This window comes from Ctenocephalides felis, unplaced genomic scaffold, assembly GCF_003426905.1.
Source record: "Ctenocephalides felis isolate EL2017-DRISC unplaced genomic scaffold, ASM342690v1 CF-g0.4_SCAFFOLD_01170, whole genome shotgun sequence".
Classification (NCBI taxonomy): domain Eukaryota; kingdom Metazoa; phylum Arthropoda; class Insecta; order Siphonaptera; family Pulicidae; genus Ctenocephalides; species Ctenocephalides felis.
Genome location: NW_020537324.1, coordinates 12,945,782 through 12,968,705, shown reverse-complemented (window position 1 = coordinate 12,968,705; position 22,924 = coordinate 12,945,782). Strand labels below are relative to the sequence as shown.

Below are 22,924 nucleotides of genomic sequence, written 5' to 3'. Positions count from 1 at the left end.
AAATGGAAGGAGCTTCGAGGTAAAGTGAATCCTGTCATGATGCAACCAAGAGTAGCCAAACAGTACATAACACCAGTTGAAGAAGTCTCGGATGAATTCATACAAAAGTTGGCTTTTAAATCTTTGTATTTGTATTTATTTTTTTTACATTCTTTATTATTTTTTAGGCTTTTAAAACTTCGTGATTCTAATAACGAACTGCCAGACAATGTCTGCAATGAATTTAACAAATGGGCTTTGGAATCAATTGCAAGAATAGCCCTTGATACCAGACTTGGTTGCTTAAGAGATGATGTTACTGCTGATTCAGATCCACAGAAAATGATTAATGCGGTAGATGCATTTTTTGAATTGACTTATAAATTGGAAATTATGCCATCGATTTGGAAATACGTTAAAACTCCCAAATATTATAAGCTAGTAGATGCTTTGGAAACCATGACAAAGTGAGTAAAGAAAAAATACTTAAACATATACATATACTATAACAAGTATTTCATATTTTTATTAGTGGATATTTCTATGGAACGACTAAAAAAATCTGAAAACCAAAATTTTGATAGAGAAGCCAGTGTCTTAGAAAAACTTCTTAAAATAGATCGGAAGGTTGCCGTGGTTATGGCTATGGATATGTTGTTAGCAGGAGTGGACACAGTAAGTATTTTTGTAATAGTTATTGCAAAGACATTTTTTTTAATTTTTATCAATTTAGACCTCGCATACAACAGCCATTCTGATGTACTTCATTGCAACAAATCCTCGAGTACAAGAAAAATTAAGAGAAGAAATTTTAACAATACTTCCCGAGAAAAATTCTAAGTTATCTTCGGATTCATTTAACCATGTTCCATATTTAAGAGCATGTATGAAGGAAGCTAATAGGCTTCTACCAATTGCTGCTGGGACTATTAGAAAAATGCCTGTAGATATAGTTTTGTCGGGATATCAAGTACCAAAAGGGGTAAGTTGAAGCTAAAAGTTGTTAGGTCAATAAACCAATAAAATAATTTGCCGTTTTAATTTTAGACTGAAGTCGCAATGAATCATTTCATACCATCCCAAGATGAAAAACAGTATTCTAAACCCAAAGAGTATCTTCCAGAAAGATGGTTAAGTAATCAACCAACAGAAGAATGTCCTTTTTCGAAAAATACGGCACATCCATTTGTTCATATGCCTTTTGGGTTTGGACCAAGAAGTTGTGTAGGGAAAAGATTTGCTGATTTGGAAATTGAAACTTTCATATCAAAATTGTTGAGAAATTATAAAATTGAATGGAATTACGGTGAACTGAAAGTTACAAGCAAGTTGCTAACGACGCCGACATCGCCATTGAAATTCAAGATAACAGAATTGTGAAAAATTATTAACATCCTTTAATTTTAATACAAAAATATATTTTAATTTTGTGTTTCATTTAGTAGAAAGCAGTTTGAAATGAAAATGTGCAATATTTAACTCTTGAAAATTAATTTTTTAATCATTTGTTTGAGAAAAATGTACAAGCAATAAATGCTCATCACTGCGTTGCGCAATTAGATGTTTTTTGTTATGTAATAAGTTTAATCTGTAATTACTGTTAGTAAATAATTAATGTAATCAAATCATAAAATCTACTAATAATAAAATAAAACATACACAGCCCTGTCTAATAACATCAAATCTAAAAGAGTGTCTAAAGTGGAAAAGAGTGGGAAAAAAGAGAAATATGAATGATTCGTCATTTTATAAAACAGTATTAAACAAATATTTTGGAGATACGATTCACGAATCTTCAATAATATTTTTTAACAACACGATAAGAAATAATTAAGATAATTTACGCCAAATATCTGTCAATAAAATACAACATTATATAAACCTGAGATCTGTGTTAGTATACAGTTCAATTTATTTTAGTATTCAGGCAAAAATCATACTTGTAAGTAAAAATGTATATAAATTTGAATGGTTACTTAAAACTGGTTAAAGGAAAATCTAAATAGTATGAATCATATTTTAAATTCATTAAGAAAATCCAAATTAGTTTATTGAGACCAATATTATTGAATACGTACTATTTCTGAATTATAATTTAATATTATAATTAATCATTATTTATATAAAGTCTGTAAGTTATTGTCAATAAATTTTTAGGCAATATATTATTATCTTCATTAAGTATTGATACTTAATAATAATATACTTCATTGTGATATACATATACATATATGTATATGTATATATATATATATATATATATATACATCTATATGTATATATATATATATATATATATATATATATATATGTATACATCCATATACAAATATGTATATAATAATTATATGTACCATCAACATGTAATAAAATCAACAATAATGTTCAAATTAATTTTATATATTTTAGGCAATAATAAAGCATGTTTAGAACAAATTTTAAAAAAATATACAAACTCATTAATGATGATTTGAGCAATAAAGTACATACCACATTACCGAGAAACCTAAGTATAACAACCAAAAAATATGCAGAGGCCATTAGTATTCAAGAGGTTCAATTCAATCTAATAATTGACAGAATTAATATTCAATTTAATTTAATAATAATTTATATTTTATTTAATTAGGCAAAACCTAAATCTTGGGATGAAGCAAAGCCATTTTCAGAAATCCCAGGACCTAATCCTTTGTTGCTCACTCTTTTCAGTTTAATACCAGGTAAAAAGAATAAATTCTCGAAAATATTTACATAAAATAATTATTATTTTATTTTTCCAGGAAGAGCATCCAAAATGTCATTAAAGGATGCCAACGCACAACTCAATAAAACATATGGTGATATAGTTGCAATAAAAGGAACAATGGGTCGATCAGACATGATCATTACTTATAATCCAAATGATTTTGAACAAGTAATTTTTAGTTAGTGTAAAATAATATGTAATTGTGTAGCTTCTTTAGTTTTATGTATAATGACCAGGTTTACAGAAATGAAGGTCCTTGGCCTTATAGAAGAGATTTTGATACATTTCGCTACTTCAGGACCCATGTTAGACCTGATGTTTATGAAGACTCTTATGGACTTGTTGCAACGTAAGAAATAATAATAATAAAATCCTAAGTGTTAAATGTTATTTAAGAACTTTTGGTACTTTTTCAATTGCTTCGAGTAGCTGACATCTTTCACAACATGTTTCCAACGCTTTTTGTATTTAAGTACAGCTATTTATCTTCTATAAATCTTCTCTATTTTGTGATTATTAGTTTTAAAAAATCTGGCTTTTTATTTCTTATTTTTCCTAGTCAAGGCAAAGCATGGAAAGAATTGAGAGGCAAAGTCAACCCAGTTATGATGCAACCCAGAGTTGCAAAACAATACATCACACCAGTGGAAGAAGTTGCAGAAGAATTTATTGCACGGTAAATTTACAATTTTTATTATAAAATATCATAAAACCTAATGATGCAAATAATATTTTAAGCATGCTCCTTTTGAGAGACTCAAACAATGAATTGCCAAGCAATTTTTCACATGAATTGAACAAGTGGTCGTTGGAATCAATCGCAAGAATAGCCTTAGATTCAAGATTAGGTTGTTTGAAAGATGATGCTCAAATGGATCCGGATTGTAAACAAATGATTGCAGCTGTTCAAGACTTTTTTGCTTATACTTGGAAACTAGAAATCAATTTGCCAGTTTGGAAAATTTTTAAAACATCCTCATTTAACAAATTGATGAATGCTTGGAATACTATGATCAAGTAAGCAAATATAGTTCCTAATGATGATATATAATTGCTAATACTTTCAACTATTTTTTATGAATTATTTTGATTAGTGTTTCATTTAAAAAAATTGAAGAAGCCAAACAAAGAATTCAAAATAACCCAGAGCCAACAACCGAGCAGGAAGCAAGTGTACTAGAAAAATTGTTAAAAATTGATCCTAAACTTGCAGCAGTCATGGCAATGGATATGCTTTCAGCAGGCATTGATACTGTAACTAATTCATTTCCTATATTTAAATGAATGTTTATGATTTAATATGTTATTTTACAGACATCTAACAGTGTGGCAATCCTGTTATATTTTCTTGCAACGAATCAATCTTGCCAAGATAAATTGCGACAAGAAATTTTAACAATATTGCCAGAGAAAAATTCGAAGTTGTCATTTGATTCTTTTAATCATATTCCATATTTAAGAGCATGTATGAAAGAGGCGACAAGGATACTTCCAATTGCTGAAGGCAATTTAAGAAAATTGCCTGTTGACCTTGTTTTATCTGGATATCAAGTTCCAAAAGGGGTAATATATTAGTGGAACCAAAAGTTGGGACTTCAGTATAATCATTTTATATTTGTTTTTAGACGGAAGTAGTTATGAGGCACTCGACAACATCTGTAAAAGAAAATCAATTTCCTAATCCGGAAAAGTTTATGCCAGAACGTTGGTTAAGTGCTGATAAATCCCAGGGTTGTCCTTTGGCAAAAAATGCACATGCTTTTGCCCATATGCCATTTGGGTTTGGTCCTAGGATGTGTGTTGGAAGAAGATTTGCAGATTTAGAAGTTGAAATACTGATTACCAAATTGCTTAGAAACTATAAGGTAGAATGGAATTATGGAGAGCTGGAAACATCTAGCAGATTGATTACACATCCTGAATCGCCATTGAAATTTAAAGTAACAGAGATATGACATGTAGTCTGATATTGATTTGTATTTGTATAAATGTAATTATATAATTATATTTCATACAAAAATGACTCAAATTCAATTTGCTGTAGTTATTATTGTATATTTTTATATCACTTCAATATATAAAGAATCATTTCGTATAACACTGTCGAAAATAAACAAAAAAATATAATATGCATTATGATTTCTTTGAAATAAATTATCTGTGATAAAATGAGTTTATCAATTTTAGTGATAAGATAATCAAAAAAAATTAAATATTATTGGCGCATATAATTTGATTCGTAAATGTATACGCAGCCCTGGTTAATTTAGAGCTAAAATTAAATTCTGCCAGTGGGGGGAACTCTTGGAGGCCAAAGGTGTTTATACTCGAATGAAACAAGTTACATTCGGAAAAATGTTCCTTGTGTAAATATTCGATAATATATTTGCAAAAGACGAGAATTTGAAGTTATATGTTCATTAATAATATATTACGATGATACAATTTGTTAATATGTGATATACCCAGTGCTTTAAATTGCAAACCGCATACATTGTGCTGGTTTCAAGAGTCGATTTATGTAATTTTGAATAAATACATTTGTAATTTATTTATATGTTTTAATAAATAGTGTTTTTAAAGTATAAAATGTTTAAACCACGATTATATTATTGTTTTAATGTCTCAAATGGTTTTGACAAGCCATACAAATATTTTAAATCAAGTGCCAAGTTATTAACAGTTTCCGTTCAGGCACATAAGGTAAGTAAATCTTAAATAAATATATATATATATATATGTGTGTATATATGTATGTATGTGTGTTTACAAAAATATTAATTATTTAAAGGAAAATGGATCACAAAAACCGTTAAATTGGAATGAAGCAAAACCCTATTCAGAAATCCCAGGACCTAAATCGTTTTGGGAAGGAGTGCGAAATATGCTTCCTGGAGGTAATTAATATTGCTTATATAATTAATATACTAGTAATAAACAATATACAGTTATACAATTTTTTCAAATAATTATAGGAAAATTTTACAAAAAATCATTAAAGGACATGCATGTTATATTAAAACAAGAATATGGAGATATTACTATTCTGAAAGCATTTTTGGGGCAACCTGACATAGTGATGTTATTCAATCCGCAAGATTTTGAACAAGTAAATACTTTGACTTAAAAAAATTATGAACACTATGACTTTGAAAAATATGTGAATGCTTGAAAAGTTTGTGACTAAAATATTTGTGAATAATAATCTTTCCTTTATTTTAATAGGTTTACAGAAATGAAGGTCAGTGGCCTCACAGAAGGGATTTTGAAACTTTTGTACATTTTAGAAAAAAATTGCGAACTGATATTTATGGAGAGAATGCAGGTTTGTTGGCAGAGTAAGTGTGCATATTTATAATAAATGCGTACATTTATACTAGTTTTGTTATTTTTGTAATTATTTTATAAGACAGGGTGAGAGATGGAAAGATTTAAGAACCAAGGTGAACCCAGTCATGATGCAACCAAGAAATATTAAACAATATATTGCTCCTGTAGAAGAAGTTACTGACGAATTTATAGCTAGGTAAATATATGTAAAAATTATACAAATGCAATTAATTCTTCTATTAATAAGATAATTATTGCAGAATGAACCACTTACGTGATTCAAACAACGAAATGCCAAAAGATTTCAGTCATGAATTGAATAAATGGTCACTGGAGTCTATTACACGAATCGCCTTAGATACCAGATTAGGTTGTCTGCAAGATGATTCACGTGTCGATGAGGATTCTAAAAAAATGATACAAGCTGTACATGATTTCTTCGATTTAATATTCCAATTAGAAATTCTTCCATCGATATGGAAATACGTTAGAACTCCAGCTTATCACAGGTTGATGAGAGCCTTAGATACCATGACCAAGTAAAATAAATTGTGATTGATAATAATTTATGAGGCCGTTGTTAATTTCGGTATTTTTTAAGTGTTTCATTGAAAAAAGTTGACGCTGCAATAGAACGGATTAACACATCTCAAGATTCAAAATCTGAACATGAAGCAAGTGTTTTGGAGAAACTTCTGAAAATTGATCGTAATGTTGCTATAATTATGGCAATGGATATGTTATTAGCAGGAGTTGATACCGTAAGATTGCACATATTACATTTTTAGTATTTGTTTTTGAAATATTTTTTATAACTTTGCAGACATCTTACACTGCAGCTATACTATTGTATCACTTAGCAGTTAACCAGGAGTGTCAAGAAAAATTAAGAAAAGAGATCTTCACAATTCTACCTCAAAAAGATGCTAAGTTAAACCAGGAATCGTTCAATCATATACCTTATTTGAGAGCTTGTATGAAAGAATCACATAGAGTTTTGCCAATTGCTGGAGGAACTGTAAGAAGATTACCTGTTGATCTTGTCTTATGTGGATACCAAGTTCCAAAAGGGGTAATAAAATATCCATGTCCATATAAAATATTCTTCTAGGTATTATTTTCAATATGTATAATTCTTACAGAGCGAAGTCGTTATGAGTCACCTTTTGGCGACTATGGAAGAAAATCAATATACAGATTCAACAAAATATATTCCAGAACGATGGTTGAATGAAAAAAATGCTCCTCAATGTCCTTCAGCCAAGGAAGCTCATCCTTTCGCTTATATGCCCTTTGGGTTTGGTCCTAGAAGTTGCGTTGGAAGACGTTTTGCAGAATTGGAAATCGAAACGTTTATTGTTAAATTATTGAGAAATTACAAAATCGAATGGAATTATGGAGAGATGAAAACAAAAAGCCAAATACTTACGATTCCTGTGTCACCGTTACGATTTAAAATGACAGAATTGTGAATTAAAAATACTATTATAAATGCTTCAAGGTCAAAGAAAAAAGTCGATCAATCCTGCATTATATTTTAAATATATACTAATTTTTCACTATAAATTTCAAATGAAGTAATTATTGAATTGCGATCACAAAGTTTATTATAGGCAATTTATATACAAAATAAAACTTAAATTTATTGTAAAATTTACATTCTGTAAATGTAATAAATAAATATTTAAATTATATTAAATATCCCACCAATAAATTGATTACTAATTACCTTTTATTAGATTTTGTGTGTCAGCATTGAAACGAATAATTTCTAAAAATATTTTAGCTATTACATGTGATTTTTGTGAAGATTTGATTTTTTGCTCGTAATCATTACGATATATTAATCTAATCAATATGAGAAGATGATTTTGTACTGACGTACAACATCAGAACATATTTATATATGAAAAGTGTTATCAATTTTTCATAATACATAAACCTATTGTTATGGATACAGTATTATCAAATATGAAATATAGTTTGCAAAGATAATAGTAAAAAATCTGATCATATCCTATACAATTTTTTTGTTTTATTAAGCAAATGTATTTAATTTAATTAAGCTTAAGTTAATAAAAAAATACCTTAATAATTAGAAGTTTTATTAAAAATTAACTTAATATAAAAAATGTTTACTAAAAGAGGATCCGTTCTGTGTAAAAACTGGTGCAAGCATAGTCAAAGCATTACAGTGAAAAATATTTCAAGTTCTCAAAAATATTTGGCCGTTGCAGAACCGAAGGTAATTTTATAACTCATAAAATTAAATAATACCAATTTTTATATATTATTTATTTTGCAAGCAAAAAGTGTCTACTATACCACTTCAGTGGGATGAAGCTAAACCGTACTCTAAAATACCTGGAACAAAATCGGCTCTTGAGACAATGAGAAATTTTTTACCAGGAGGTAAAATTAATATTATTGTTCATACTAATTTATGCAATGCACTATCTGTATTTAATATCAGGCAAATATTATAACAAATCACTAAGAGAACTTCATAATTCGATGAACCATGAGTATGGTGACCTGGTTAACTGGAAAGGAGTTCTGGGAAAGCCTGATTTTATTTTGGCATTTAATCCTAAAGATATAGAACAGGTATGAGAATTAGTAATATTAGTATATTACTGATTTATTACTAAAAAGAAAGTTAAACAAAACACGCAATTTATTTAAGGTGTATCGTAATGAAGGACCGATGCCAAACAGAAGGGAATTTCAGATATTTTCTTATTATAGAAAAAAACTTCGCCCAGAGATTTATGGAGAATATGGTGGTCTTCTTATCGAGTGAGCATTACTTGCATCAAAGTATCTGCTACAACTGCATTTTTTATTAAAAGTTCATCATATTTATTTATATTTTAAGGCACGATGAGAAATGGAAAGACATTAGAGGAAAAGTGAATCCAGTCATGATGCAACCGAGAGTTGTCAAGCAATATATAAAATCTGTGGAAGAAGTATCTGATGAATTTATAACAAGGTATAAAAATCAAGAATCTCATTGAAGTAAGCTTTGATATTTATTTTTTGATTATTAAAAGAATGGTGCGTCTGCGCGATTCAAATCAAGAAATGCCAGCAGATTTCATGGACGAATTAAATAAGTGGTCCTTGGAATCTATAGGCAGTATTGCTCTGGACGCAAAATTAGGATGTTTGGAAGACAATGTTAGCGCTAATTCAGATTCAGGAAGGATGATCCAAGCTGTACACGACTTCTTTTATTTAACGTTTAAGTTAGAAATTTTACCTTCTCTTTGGAAATACATTCCTACTCCTGGCTTCAGGAAATTGACTGCTGCTTTGGACGTAATGACAGAGTATGAATTTAAAGATACATATTAGCATATTTTTCATATGTGAAAATATCATTTAAATAAATTTTATCTTGCAGAATTTCAGCAAAAAAAGTTGATGAAGCAGTTGAACGTATCAAAAGTAATCCTAATCCTAAATCTGATTCAGAAGCAGGCGTATTGGAAAAATTACTGAAAATAGATAGAAAAATGGCTGTAGTCATGGCTATGGACATGCTACTAGCAGGAGTCGATACCGTAAGAATTTGTTTTTTTAATATTTCATAAAATACTACAAATTGTTACCTTATTGTGGTTTTAGACATCAAATACTACTGCTATACTACTTTATTTCCTTGCTGCAAATCAAAAATGCCAAGATAAACTACGATCAGAAATATTGACAATTTTACCAAACAAGGATTCTAAATTATCAAGTGATTCGTTTAAGAGAATACCCTACTTAAGAGCTTGTATGAAAGAAGCAAATCGGATAATTCCCATATTAGGTGGTACTGTCAGAAAACTGCCTGTAGACGTTGTTTTATCCGGTTATCAAGTTCCGAGAGGGGTAAGTTCAGTCACTCAAACTTTATCAACCTTGATGCCTACACATATATCTTTTATCATTATAGACTGAAATAGTGGTAAGTCATCAAACAGCATCCATGAACGAAAACCAATTTCCTGATCCCAAAAAGTATAAACCTGAGCGATGGTTAAATGCAGAAGAAGCAGAAGGTTGCCCTTTGGCAAAAAATGCAAACCCTTTTGCTCACATGCCCTTTGGATTTGGACCACGCAGTTGTGTCGGAAAAAGATTCGCTGATTTAGAAATTGAAACTTTCGTAATGAAATTGTTTAGAAATTACAAACTTGAATGGAATTATGATGAATTGAAAGTAGCTAGTAGACTGATAACGCAACCTGTATCACCACTGAAATTTAAGCTGACAGAAGTTTAATTAAATATATTTTGTGATATCTATAATAATAAATAAGTTTTTAATAAATCAATGAAAATTTCAGTGTAGCCAAAATAACCTTTAAAAAAATCTTTCACCAATATATAATTAATATTTTTATAAAAAAATTCCAATAATAGAACTACCGGCAAGAGTTTGTAAAGTAAATCATTTCAAGAGAAGTTTTAAAGTCAAAAATGTATTTTTTCATCAACATCAATATATAAATGGTTGCAGAGATAACTTAAATCGTGCAATTTTTTCAAGGAGAGATATAAATAAATTTTGATCACAATAAAATATTTATCCAGGTCGTAAATTGGTATCCCAAATATTAGACAAGACATTAACAAAACCAAATGCGAAGTTGAGTTTTGCATTTTTGGTGTTATAGAGTAAAAAGTAGATTAATTATTGACTATTTTGCAGTGATTTTTTCGCCTTTTTGTATAATAAACTATCTGAAATGATAAAATTTTGCTTGTAATGATCACTGTGCATATCAGATATAACGAGTAGAGGGGAATTGTCGATGTGAATACGCGGCCTTGTAAACATCAACTGAATTCATTGAGACTCATAGTTTAATATATAAAATATTATTTTGTTGGAACATAAACAGTATTATATATAGTCGTAAATTAAAAAAATATTTTAAAACTTTCGTGAAGAATAAAAAATAATAAAAAATTACTTAATTACGAATAACAGTTCTTTGTGCAAATTGTTGATTTGAATGTTGATATTCACCAATTAAAATGTTTCGTGTAAAATGTATCTCTTTATGTGAATCTACAAATAATATGTTATTCAACTTTTCAAATATTCTGAATACATCAAAGAAGCATTTATCAAAATGTGCTAGAAATTTAACAACAATCGCGGAAGTAAAAAATGTAAGTGATTATAAATTTTGAAATATTCATATGGTTATTTATTTATTTATTGTTTTGGTTAAAAAGGATAATGTATCAGAAAAGCCATTGCTATGGCATCAAGCAAAACCATATTCTGAAATTCCGGGGACAAAAACGACTTTGGAAAATATAAGAAGTTTCTTACCAGGGGGTAAATAACAGTTTTTGCAAAATTTTATATGAATGTATATAAATATATACATGTGTGTGTAAATATTATTTAATATTAATACTTAATAACATTTATAATAATAATAAATATTAATGTACATTTTTATCTTAAAATAGCTTGAATAGTCAAATTACATATTACAGTATTTTTTTTCAATCACATTTATTTTTACAACAATTTATTTTAGGTAAATTATACAACGTATCATTAAAAGATCTTCACCAAACAATGAATAAGGAGTATGGAGACTTAGCAAAATTGAAAGGATTTCTTGGAAAACCAGATTTTGTATTTGCATTTAATCCCAAAGATATTGAAAAGGTATGAATAATACATAATACTTTACTGTATATTTTTAATATATTATATTATTAAAAATTTAGGTCTATCGTAATGAAGGATTATGGCCTAACAGAAGAGAATTCCAAGTTTTTGCATATTTTCGAAGAAATATTCGTCCTGATATTTATGGTGACAATGCTGGTCTTCTTGTGGAGTAATCATTATTTTATAATAATACATCGTAAAATATATATTTTTGATAACATTTTTTTATAAATCAGACATGAAGAAAAATGGAAGGAATTACGAGGAAAAGTCAATCCTGTCATGATGCAACCGAGAGTAGTCAAACAATATATCAAATCAGTAGAGGATGTTTCTGACGATTTTATCTCAAAGTAAATATTTACCATTGTTTTAAAAAATGTAGAAATTAATAAAGTATCGAATAATAGGATGGCGCAGATGCGAGATTCAAAACAAGAATTGCCCAGCAATTTTATTATTTATTTGAACAAATGGGCTTTGGAATCTATCAGCAGTATTGCTTTGGATACCAGATTAGGATGTTTAGAAGATAGTGCTGATAAAAATTCTGATTCTGAAAAAATGATTCGGAGTGTGCACGATTTTCTCGAAATGACTTTTAAGTTAGAGTTTTTTCCATCGTTCTGGAAGTATGTATCCACACCCGGTTTTGTTAAATTAATGAATGCCTTAGATACAATTACAAAGTAAGTAATCAATAATTAAATGAATCATTAACATTAGTTGCGATACTTTTATAATAAAACATTTCAGTATATCTCTGAAAAAAGTTGATGAAGCTGTAGAACGAATAAAAAATAATCCTAATGCAAAACCAGAATCAGAAGCAAGTGTTTTAGAGAAACTTCTCAAGATTGATAAAAAAGTTGCTGTAGTAATGGCCATGGATATGTTGTTAGCAGGAGTTGATACTGTAAAATTGAATACTATCTTAAAAAAAAAAAATTCACATGATCGATTATATATTTTAAATATATTTTGCAGACATCAAATAGTACAGCATTTTTGCTGTATTTTCTGGCTACGAATCAGAAATGCCAAAACAAACTTCGTGAAGAAATCAGAACAATTCTGCCAAATAAGGATTCACATGTAAATAACGAATCATTTCACCATTTGCCGTATTTGAGAGCTTGTATGAAAGAGTCGAGTAGAATATTGCCAATAATTGGAGGCACTGTTAGAAAAGTACCAGTCGATATTGTTTTATCAGGATATCAAATTCCAATGGGGGTAAGATATAAAATAATTACATCTTAAATATATGATATTCATACACTGCACAATACTTGGCGGTAAATAATATCAATGAAGTTAAATTCAAACTTGTTTTTTATCAGACCGAGGTGGTTCTAAGTCATCTTACTACATCAATGAAAAGCAGTCAATTCCCTGAACCTGAAAAATTCATGCCAGAACGATGGCTGAGCAGCCAGGAATCAGAAGGATGTCCTTTAGCAAAAAATGCTCATCCATTTTCGCACATGCCATTCGGCTTTGGGCCTCGCAGCTGCGTTGGGAAAAGATTTGCAGATTTGGAAATGGAAACTTTTATAATGAAATTACTTAGAAATTATAAAATTGAGTGGAATTATGGTGAATTAAAAGTAACGACAAAACTTGTCGCTCATCCAGAAACACCACTGAAGTTTAAATTAACTGAAATTTAATTGTATCGCCTTATACATATATTGGAAAAATAAATCAAAAATAAATAAAAATAAAACAAAATCTCTTAAATATTATTTCTGAAAACTAATACAATTTATAAATATCAATATTATGTTAAAATATACTTATTTAACAATCTTTCAAATTTTGCTCGAATGAAATTTATTTATGATAGATATTCGAAGATCAAAATTAATGATGACCATTACATTATAAATATTTATATATTTTATTGTTTCCAAACTCTATCAAATAATGAATTAGTCAAATTAGTCAAATATTATATATATCAAAAAAATTAAGTCAATAGATAACAAACGATTATTATCAGTTATTTTTGAAAAATTCAATATAAAACCATAATCATTCCGCTTTAGCAAATTATCTCACGCGACCATGACAATGATTAAGCTAAAAATATTTTCAATTAGGCAGTGGTAGCAAACCATGAAAAAGTTCTTCTAAATATACTTGAAATAAGGAGGATATTTGTGATAAAATTTTTACGATCAGAATAAACAAATGTGTTACTTGTACAGTGTTATATAGATTATGTATTCAAACAGATATTTCTATTCCAAAGATTAAATTATATTTTTAATATTTTTTTAGGTTTCATTTTTTACGTAAATATTACATATTTCAAAATCTCTTCATTCAGTGCAAAATTACTGAATTTATTTAAAACTAAATATATGCATATTAAGGTGTTGGAAATTAAATTTGCAATTAATTAACCTGATATTAGAAATTAAACCATACATTTTACTAATTACTTTTTGATTTGAAACTATATATTTAGAGCCTGTTGATATATAATGGTCCAACAGCAACCTTTTGAATATTCGTGTTTCTGTAAGGCTGAAAAATTTTGTACTGATGATTCTTAACGTGCTTTTAGCCCTGCACATCATATAATAATCGTCCGGGCACTTGAAAGTGTAAAAAACCCGAAAATTAAACTTGTTCCTGTAAGCTTCAAAATTTTATACGATGTAATTTATTCAATAAGATATTAAAAATCATAATCACAGTCGATTTCAACCTGTGTGTGTGTAATTTTTTTATCAACATCTGCTCAATATGGTGGGGACGAATATTAGCGTACGGGCCAACAGTTTTTTTTATTAAAAAATATTTCCGTGAGTCAGATATCAATTAGTTGTTGTTTTCAAACATTGTGATAAGTATCCAGTATTAAAACATTTTTTTAAAATTAACAAATACGTGATTTTTATATTCGTTTATATATGTTCTTTACTTTATAGTGTTGAATAATTTTTATTTTGTTATTAAATATTATACCACAATATTTACATCTGTGCAATTATGTAATTCATGCTAAGAAAAATACAATAATTACTTATCTGAATTTTACGTAAAAGTTTTGTTTGTGAAAATTACAACGTTGAAAATGTTTACTTTAAATTCTTTACATTTTTCTAAAGCTGCTAGTTGTGTTTCTTTGGAAGTAACACGTTTACCAAAAACAAATATCTCAAGGGCAGCAAGACAATTGGCAACCTTGGCAGAAGTGCAAAAAGTAATATTATAATGTGAATCTTTTGAAAATTATTATATCACACAGCAAATATTGCATTTAATTTTAGGAAAATGTACAGAAATCGCGGATATCATGGAGCGAAGCAAAACCGTTTTCAGAAATACCTGGTCCAGAATCTGCTTTAAAAAGTTTGCGAAACTTTTTGCCAGGAGGTAATGATTACATATTTGCAGTAAATACTTTTTTTCAAATGTGGATAACTATATTCGCATATTATTTTAAATAGGAAAATTTCATAAAGTAGCTTTAAAAGAAATGCATGTAATGATGAACGAAGAATACGGAGATTTGGTCAGATTTAAAGGATTTCTAGGAAGAAGTGATATGATTATATGTTACGATCCGAAAGATTTTGAACATGTAAGGTTATTTATATTAATAGATCTAATTATATTTTTCCATGTCACAATTTTTCAAAACAAATTTTTTTTCAGGTTTATCGAAACGAGGGTCCATGGCCCCATAGAAGAGAATTTGAAACATTCAGACACTTCAGAAAAGATTTACGTCCTGATGTATATGGCGATAATGCTGGGCTTCTAGTAGAGTATTTATTGTTTCATAATAGTTGATATTTTAAAAATAAATATTTATTTTACATTTATTGAACTTTCTAGACATGGCGAAAAATGGAAAGAACTTAGAGGAATGGTAAATCCCGTCATGATGCAACCAAGAGTGATCAAACCATACGTCAAACCTGTGGAAGAAGTAGCTGAAGAATTTATTGAAAGGTAATATAATTTGTTTAAATAAAAATTAATTTGTTATAAGTTTTTATTTTTCGGTAGAATAATTCAGCTACGTGATTCAAAGAACGAAATGCCAAATAATTTCCTAAACGAATTGAACAAATGGTCTTTGGAATCAATTGCACGTATTTCCTTGGATTCGAGATTGGGTTGTTTAGTAGATGACTCCAAATTAAATTCAGATTCCAAAAATATGATACAAGCGGTGCACGATTTCTTTGAATGTTCATTCAAATTAGAAGTTCTTCCATCATTGTGGAAATATATCAGAACACCAAATTATACCAAATTGATGTCAGCACTTGATACAATGACTAAGTAAGGTTGTCTAAATTTTCAATTCATTAAAATTTTGAAATATTCTATAACATATTTTTATTCAAAGCGTATCACTGAAAAAAATTGATGAAGCAGTAGACCGCATCAACAATAATCCAGATTCCAAACCAGAATCAGAAATGAGTGTTTTGGAAAAGCTTCTAAAAATTGACAAAAATGTTGCAGTAATTATGGCTATGGACATGTTGCTTGCAGGAGTAGACACAGTAAAACATAACTAACTACATAATTCATGAAATATCATCAATTTGCCTTTAAAACCATACATACTCAAATGCAACATAAAGACAAATTGCTTCTGCCATTTAATTTGTGTTATATTCAACTTGTCAATCATTGTACATTGATTGTTTAATTTTTACAGACTTCTAATACAACAGCAATTTTTTATATCTTCTTGCTAAAAATCAAGCATCTCAAGAAAAATTACGAGAAGAAATTCTAACAATACTGCCTAATAAAGATTCTAAATTGACAACCGAATCCTTCAATAAAATTCCTTATTTGAGAGCTTGTATGAAAGAAGCAAATAGAGTGTTGCCAATTGCCGGAGGCACAATGAGGAAGATACCAGTTGATCTTGTTTTATCAGGATATCAAGTAAAAGGGGGTAAGGTCATCAATGATATGAAAATTTACAAGATTTTATGAATAATATTTTATCTTTTCCATTAGACTGAAGTGATCATGAGCCACATAACTACAACTGCCAGAGAAAGCCAATACCCGAACCCTGACAAATATATTCCAGAACGTTGGTTAACCGGTGAGGCTTCTCAAGGTTGCCCTTCTGCCAAAAATGCCCATCGGTTTGTTTACATGCCCTTTGGGTTTGGGCCAAGAAGTTGCGTTGGTAAAAGATTTGCAGATTTGGAAGTCGAAACATTAATTGTTAAGATACTCAGAAATCATAAAGTCGAATGGAATTACGGAGAATTGAAAGTAGAAGCAAAACCGTTGGCGATTCCTATTACACCACTTAAATTCAAAATAACTGAATTATAGATTTTTAATGATGAAAAAAAACTGTTTGTTTAAAACAACAACAAAATCCAATTCACTAGCTCCGCAAAATCTTAATTTTATAATATATGGCATTACAGGTATTTACTGAAATAAAATAAAGTTCAAAGTTTCGAATTAAACAATGGTTTTAAGAGATTTTATATTGTAGATAAAATTGTTTAGAACCAATTGGTCTTAAGATTAATTTGTACGTATGTACATTTCACACGATTAACTAATTTATTTATATATTCATGTGATATGGATGATTTCTATGTTGGCTAAAGTTTGAAAAATTCCATGTTGTACCATTTAGAGTGCCCGAATCTCATCCAAATATGAACGACCCCCACTAATTTTGGAAAAACGATCCGCGCATGCCCTAGGTCCTCCCACCCCCCTGAGACCTCAAATTGCAAAAAAACAACATTTTTGGCACCCATACAAATCGACCTGCCCAAATGGTAAAGGTTATTCACAAGCATTGACTAGACATAAATGAATTGTTACGTATATTACATAATAATTATATCAAAGATTTGTCAATAATTGCAAATTAATTTACAATAGCAGTTGTAATGAATTTGAAGAAATGACACGAAATTTTAGGGATAAATCCGATGCCGTGTGTAAAGGAGACCAAACTCTTCTCTTTTTATTTGATATATACAATTGAAAATTTAATATATATAAGTAAATTTTAGTAAATATTTAATCACTTACCTATTTAAACATAGGCGTTCTTCAGCAATACACTGAACACATCAAAAAATATCTAATTCAAGGACTAGTACACGTAATTTCACTCACTGATAACAAAGTCTTTAATACGAAATATTACGTAATTTTTAGAATTCTACAAATTTCTATTTTATTCAAATAAACTTATATATTTAAACTACCAGAAAGTGACATTTAATAATGAATTTGATGTTATGCAAAATGTCAGTTACAAGTCTATACAGTGTGAAGTAAACAACAAAACAAACATTTTTGACAGGGGCGGTTTAAGCAACTAAAAAATGGCATTGTCACCAACATTATAGCTTAATATTTGCTAAGTTCGTCTGAGTGAGTCTGGACTAAATTAATTAATTTACAAACAACAATTGTTTGTTAAATTGTTAGATAAACATACTTGTTTATCTATGTTAATTAATTAATGATTATTTGCAACTTTTAACCGGTTTAAGTAACTACAAAATGTCATTGTCACCAACATTATAGTTTAATATTTGCTAAGTTCATCTGAGTGAGTCTAATTAACTAAATTAATTAATTTACAAACATTAATTGTTTGCTAAATTGTTAGATAAATATACTTGTTCATCTATGTTAATGAATTAATAATTATTTGCAATGTGTAAGTTGCAAAAATATTTATTGAATTCACTATTCAAATAACCACTTGACCAGGCTAAACAGGATTGGTCGGCAAAGTGTTAAAATTATATCTTTAAAAAAAATTTGCTATATATTCTTCTTTAATGTACTTATTTTAATAATATCAAGGATAGTTATATACATTTCTAATGAATTATGTTTTAATAGTTAATAGTTTTTCTATACGATTTACTTCAAACTTTTACTTTTTAATTACTTTTCCATTAAATTTGATGTTTGGATAAATAATTAATTTATCAGTTTGATAGTTATTTCACATAAATGTGTTTCGCTTTAGATTGGCCTTAACAGCAATATCTCAAATATTTAATTCATTTGAAATATGTAAATATTTCTGTAAAATTAATTACATAATCAACATTTTTAACTTCAATTTAAAATGAAATTATATATTGTAAATTATTCAATGTAAATAATAAATGGTTAAAACACATCATTGTAATATATTGAATTAAATTTTTTAATTATATTTTTATAATATTGTTCCATTATATATTGATTCGAATTCAAATTTGAATTTTACCGCGCATGCGAACTGCATTGCGACCTGAACTTTGCCGAAGACGCACACTAGCGCCATTACTGGATAACCTATACATAAACGTCATTCCAGTAGCAGATGTCAGAGCAGTCGCAGGCTGCATAGTTTAAATGTTTAAAAATTAATATTAGTGTTAAATATATAACAAATGTATTATTATAATTATTTTTTCGTTGTGAATGTGATATAAGTGAGCCAGTGAAATGATGGACTATTCCATAGATTGGGTTGTCCCTATGTTAAGAAACCTTTTAACACGAAGATATGGAATATTGCTAGTTCTTTTACTTTGTTTGTGTAGGATTATTAGTAAATAATATTAGGTAAGAAAAATTTAAAAATGAATTATCAATATAAATATTCAAATTTTCTGCTCCATTCATACATAAAACCATATATAGTTTGGATTGATTTTAAGTCATGTGCTTTTGATTCTGCCCTTTGAGTAAATAAAAATATTTCAGAAAATTAATATTTAAATATTTGTAGTATTAGTATTCTATCCAAAGTAAACACATTCTAAACTACAATTTATTTTAAATTATTGTGATGTTTTGGTTATATAAATATATCTTTCTCATAAACATGAGAATTCAAAGAATTACAAATATTATCAGTTTAATGTGTTTCTCATAAATGTACGAAATAAACATTTATTGATAATGTATTGTAAATTATCCAAATCTGAAATTTCATGCAACAATATCACGATCTTGAAATTTCGTAATAGATGAACCAGAAAAGCAGTGTATTTTTACCATTGCCCTAAATATTTCTTAAAAAAAACTTACTTCAAAAAAATCCTAAAGAAATTAAATATCAGACAAAATATAAATGATTTCCTACACTAAGAAATTTAATATATTATGGATGTCAAAGGTAACATTTTTTCCTATCACCACTCCTGTACAAGATTGAAAGGCTAATAATTTCTCAACTAAAGAAAGTTTGTCTAACACGTGTTAGGAAATAACATTTTAGTTGCAGTGACTGAAGATGTTTTTCTAGTTTTGATTATTGGTTCCGAATTATTTAAATCAGCAGCACATGTTTTGCAATATTTAGTAATAGATCGAGGAGACAATTCCAATATTTCTCAAATAAACAAGCTTTGTTTGGTTGTAGCACGTGTTAGGAAATAACATTACAGCTCAAGTTGTTCTTCTAGTTCCTTAATATTGGTTCTCAAATGTTTGGATCAGCAACACGTGTTTTGCAATAATAGACTGTGGTAACAATTGTAGTGCCTAAATGATTTCTCAACTAAAGAAAGTTTGTCAAATCTAACATGTGTTAAGAAATAACATTTTAGCTGAAGATGTTTTTCTAGTTCCTAAATATTGGTTCCCAAATGTTTAAATTAGTTGCACGTGTGTTTCGCAATATTTAGCAATAGATTGTTGAAACAATTCTAGAGGCTAATTATGTCTCAACTAAAGAAAGTCTGTTTGTCAAATCTAACACATGTTAAGAACCCCCTTTCTAAATTAAATCCCCCCCTCCCTCAACAAACTTCACGTGTATTTTTAGTTACGTGATAAAACTGTAAACTTTTTCATTTTTTTTGAAAATGTTTGGTTTTTTTTTTTCAAATAAATACACGTGATATCTTACTACATCCCTCCCTTCCCCACGTCATATTTCGGGATTTTTTGTCAACCCCCCCCCCCTTCTACAAAAAAACCTCCCGTGATTAATGGACGCCCCCTTAGCTGAAGATGTTGTTCTAGTTCCTAAATATTGGTTCCCAATTATTTAAATCAGTTGCACGTGTTTTGCAATTTTTAGCAATAGATCATGGAGACAATTCTGAAGGCTAATTATTTCTCAACTAAAGAAAGTTTGTGTGCCAAATCTAACACGTGTTAGGAAATAACATTCCAGCTGAAATGACTGAATCAATTTTTTTTTATTCGGCCTCGCTTACTCTGAGCATTTAGCCATCTACAATATTTTTATTTATTTATATCCTATACCAATTTTTATATCATATTCAATGTATATATGTCCTATTATTCTATATTCTTCTTCTTCTTAATTTCTTCAATTTTTGCTGTTTTCTATCAAATTTCTAATTCTATTCATCTTCTATCTTCATTCAATTTTTTTTCTTCATTGTTCTTCTGTAATTCCTATTTTAATTTTTATTCAATTTCTACTTAACAAATACAACTTTTTTTTAATTTCAAATTAACTACACATATTTTTTTCATAAATTCTAAGTCAATGACAGGATTCGATCCAAAGATCCCCAAAGTCGTGTGAATCGAACACGCTACCAAGTGAGCTATGCTCGTCACAAGAAGTTCTTCTAGGTTAAAAATACTTGTTCCGAGTTGTTCAAATCAGTAGCACGTGTTTTGCAAGTTTTGGCAACAGATTGAGAAGACAATTGCAGATGCTATTGATTTCTCAACTGAAAAAACTTTGTTAAATCTAACGCGTGGTAAAAAATATCATTTAAGTTGAGGTAACTGAAGACATTCTTCTAGTTCTTCAATATTGGTTCCAAATTGTTTAAATCAGTAATACGTATTTTGCAATATTTAGCAATAGATCTCGGAGACAATTGCATCACAACCGCATATTTCTGCGCCGTACTGACGGTAATTTCGTAATAAACAGCCGACTGAGTATCTCAAGACAAAAATGTGAATATCATGTGAAAGTATATTGTAAACATCAATTAGCACATGCTACAACTATTCCACCTTCTCTGGGGACATTCAACTGTAGTATATATTTCAACCTTGTCTTATTTTCTCAGGATACTCACGTTTGTAATGTTTTATGTGATTTTTTTTATTATAATTCCCCTTGCAAACAGCGGTCATTGCCTTACCGTTATTTGTTGTTTATGAATAATGCACGTTTATATTTGTGTGTTGGTCTTATACTTATATATCACTACTTTCATAAAAGATAGTTTTCTTTATATATTTTGTTTGATGCAAGTATTATTTTTAGGATTTATGCTCCAAAAAAATTTATAAGTATTAAAATCTGCAGTAACAGGAATGTTCCAGTAAAATACAGGTCTGATATGAGGTGAAAATAGGCTTTGGGGTATTTGACACAGCATGTATCTCAGTATTAGATCAAATATTTAATGAAAATCTCATCAAATCGAAAATTGTCAACCAGTGGGTGCCTTCTAATAAACCAGGTTGAGGAATCACATCAAAACAGCTCATAGAAAATATATAGGCCTGATTGCTAATTAAACAAAATACAATAAATTATACTAATTACTAAAATAGTACAAGTACAAGTACTAAGATAATACAAATTAGTATTAAATAGCTATTCTAATATACAATGAAGATAGTTGACATTCTTTTATTCATATTAGTAGTAAACAAAATAAATCTAATATTCAGTTAAAACTACAAGTTAGTTAAAATAGGATTCTTGTAATTAAGATAAACAAAAAGTTCTCATCATTCTTGCAATTAGAGACTTTGCTAAATATCATAGAATAGAACACATTCAAGCAATCGTAGATCTCAAATTTATTCATTTGTAAGAAAAAATGGTTCTTAAAGTTTACACCTAATTATGTGATCAATAAATAAATTTGAGATTCAAGATAGCTTGAATGTGTTCTAACCTATGATAGCAAAATATCTTATCCTAAGAACGATGAGAACTTTTTATTTATCTAAATTACAATTATCCTATATCAACTTCTAGTATTAACTGAATATTAGATTCTCGTCGTTTTCTTCTAATGCAATGAATAAAACTGAGTTTTATATAAATGTAAATAAGCAATTAATATACATTTATGCATCATATAAAATACAACTCTGTGTATTGTTCGATTCACCTTCGACTCTATAAAAAAACTTGCAGTTTCAGTGTTTATTTTTAAATTCTATAATTAATGCTCTGTTTT

The 22,924-nt window shown here is 28.7% G+C and overlaps 5 protein-coding genes and 1 pseudogene across 5 annotated transcripts; all 6 read left to right on the top strand.

Annotated features, from left to right (window-relative positions):
* LOC113366843 (cytochrome P450 CYP12A2-like) lies at positions 1-1,359 on the top strand. Its single transcript, XM_026608493.1, has 5 exons — positions 1-107; positions 168-446; positions 564-654; positions 713-961; positions 1,027-1,359. The coding sequence occupies exons 1-5, from the start codon at positions 37-39 to the stop codon at positions 1,357-1,359; spliced, it is 1,023 nt and encodes a 340-aa protein (XP_026464278.1). The 5' UTR covers positions 1-36.
* Positions 1,360-2,507: 1,148 nt separating this feature from the next.
* LOC113366842 (probable cytochrome P450 12a5, mitochondrial) lies at positions 2,508-4,680 on the top strand. Its single transcript, XM_026608492.1, has 9 exons — positions 2,508-2,522; positions 2,609-2,699; positions 2,760-2,893; positions 2,962-3,074; positions 3,285-3,401; positions 3,464-3,742; positions 3,835-3,979; positions 4,040-4,288; positions 4,351-4,680. Exons 1-9 carry the CDS (start codon positions 2,508-2,510, stop codon positions 4,678-4,680), a joined length of 1,473 nt encoding a protein of 490 aa, XP_026464277.1.
* A 666-nt stretch (positions 4,681-5,346) lies between these two features.
* On the top strand, positions 5,347-7,555 carry LOC113366840 (cytochrome P450 CYP12A2-like). Its single transcript, XM_026608491.1, has 9 exons — positions 5,347-5,428; positions 5,517-5,622; positions 5,701-5,834; positions 5,951-6,063; positions 6,135-6,251; positions 6,316-6,594; positions 6,657-6,816; positions 6,879-7,127; positions 7,198-7,555. Exons 2-9 carry the CDS (start codon positions 5,610-5,612, stop codon positions 7,525-7,527), a joined length of 1,395 nt encoding a protein of 464 aa, XP_026464276.1. The 5' UTR covers positions 5,347-5,428; positions 5,517-5,609; the 3' UTR covers positions 7,528-7,555.
* Positions 7,556-8,186: 631 nt separating this feature from the next.
* LOC113366839 (probable cytochrome P450 12a5, mitochondrial) lies at positions 8,187-10,331 on the top strand. Its single transcript, XM_026608490.1, has 9 exons — positions 8,187-8,300; positions 8,362-8,467; positions 8,529-8,662; positions 8,742-8,854; positions 8,934-9,050; positions 9,112-9,390; positions 9,465-9,624; positions 9,689-9,937; positions 10,002-10,331. The coding sequence occupies exons 1-9, from the start codon at positions 8,187-8,189 to the stop codon at positions 10,329-10,331; spliced, it is 1,602 nt and encodes a 533-aa protein (XP_026464275.1).
* A 758-nt stretch (positions 10,332-11,089) lies between these two features.
* On the top strand, positions 11,090-13,425 carry LOC113366838 (probable cytochrome P450 12a5, mitochondrial). The gene is made up of 9 exons (XM_026608489.1): positions 11,090-11,227; positions 11,294-11,399; positions 11,608-11,741; positions 11,804-11,916; positions 11,984-12,100; positions 12,158-12,436; positions 12,504-12,663; positions 12,735-12,983; positions 13,091-13,425. Exons 1-9 carry the CDS (start codon positions 11,090-11,092, stop codon positions 13,418-13,420), a joined length of 1,626 nt encoding a protein of 541 aa, XP_026464274.1. The 3' UTR covers positions 13,421-13,425.
* Positions 13,426-14,835: 1,410 nt separating this feature from the next.
* Positions 14,836-17,075, top strand: LOC113366837 (annotated as a pseudogene).
* The last annotated feature ends 5,849 nt before the right edge of the window (positions 17,076-22,924 follow it).

Excerpts from the sequence above, each read along its gene's own strand:
- LOC113366843 (XM_026608493.1), top strand. The coding sequence starts at position 37 with ATGATGCAACCAAGAGTAGCCAAACAGTACATAACACCAGTTGAAGAA. Across the intron at positions 108-167 it reads TCGGATGAATTCATACAAAA|GCTTTTAAAACTTCGTGATT; the intron begins GTTGGCTTTTAA and ends ATTATTTTTTAG. Across the intron at positions 962-1,026 it reads GATATCAAGTACCAAAAGGG|ACTGAAGTCGCAATGAATCA; the intron begins GTAAGTTGAAGC and ends TTTTAATTTTAG.
- LOC113366842 (XM_026608492.1), top strand. Across the intron at positions 2,700-2,759 it reads TCTTTTCAGTTTAATACCAG|GAAGAGCATCCAAAATGTCA; the intron begins GTAAAAAGAATA and ends TTATTTTTCCAG. Across the intron at positions 2,894-2,961 it reads ATCCAAATGATTTTGAACAA|GTTTACAGAAATGAAGGTCC; the intron begins GTAATTTTTAGT and ends TATAATGACCAG.
- LOC113366840 (XM_026608491.1), top strand. Across the intron at positions 6,595-6,656 it reads GCCTTAGATACCATGACCAA|TGTTTCATTGAAAAAAGTTG; the intron begins GTAAAATAAATT and ends GTATTTTTTAAG. Across the intron at positions 6,817-6,878 it reads TATTAGCAGGAGTTGATACC|ACATCTTACACTGCAGCTAT; the intron begins GTAAGATTGCAC and ends ATAACTTTGCAG.
- LOC113366839 (XM_026608490.1), top strand. The coding sequence starts at position 8,187 with ATGTTTACTAAAAGAGGATCCGTTCTGTGTAAAAACTGGTGCAAGCAT. Across the intron at positions 8,301-8,361 it reads TGGCCGTTGCAGAACCGAAG|CAAAAAGTGTCTACTATACC; the intron begins GTAATTTTATAA and ends TTATTTTGCAAG. Across the intron at positions 8,663-8,741 it reads ATCCTAAAGATATAGAACAG|GTGTATCGTAATGAAGGACC; the intron begins GTATGAGAATTA and ends AATTTATTTAAG.
- LOC113366838 (XM_026608489.1), top strand. The coding sequence starts at position 11,090 with ATGTTTCGTGTAAAATGTATCTCTTTATGTGAATCTACAAATAATATG. Across the intron at positions 12,437-12,503 it reads GCCTTAGATACAATTACAAA|TATATCTCTGAAAAAAGTTG; the intron begins GTAAGTAATCAA and ends AAAACATTTCAG. Across the intron at positions 12,664-12,734 it reads TGTTAGCAGGAGTTGATACT|ACATCAAATAGTACAGCATT; the intron begins GTAAAATTGAAT and ends TATATTTTGCAG.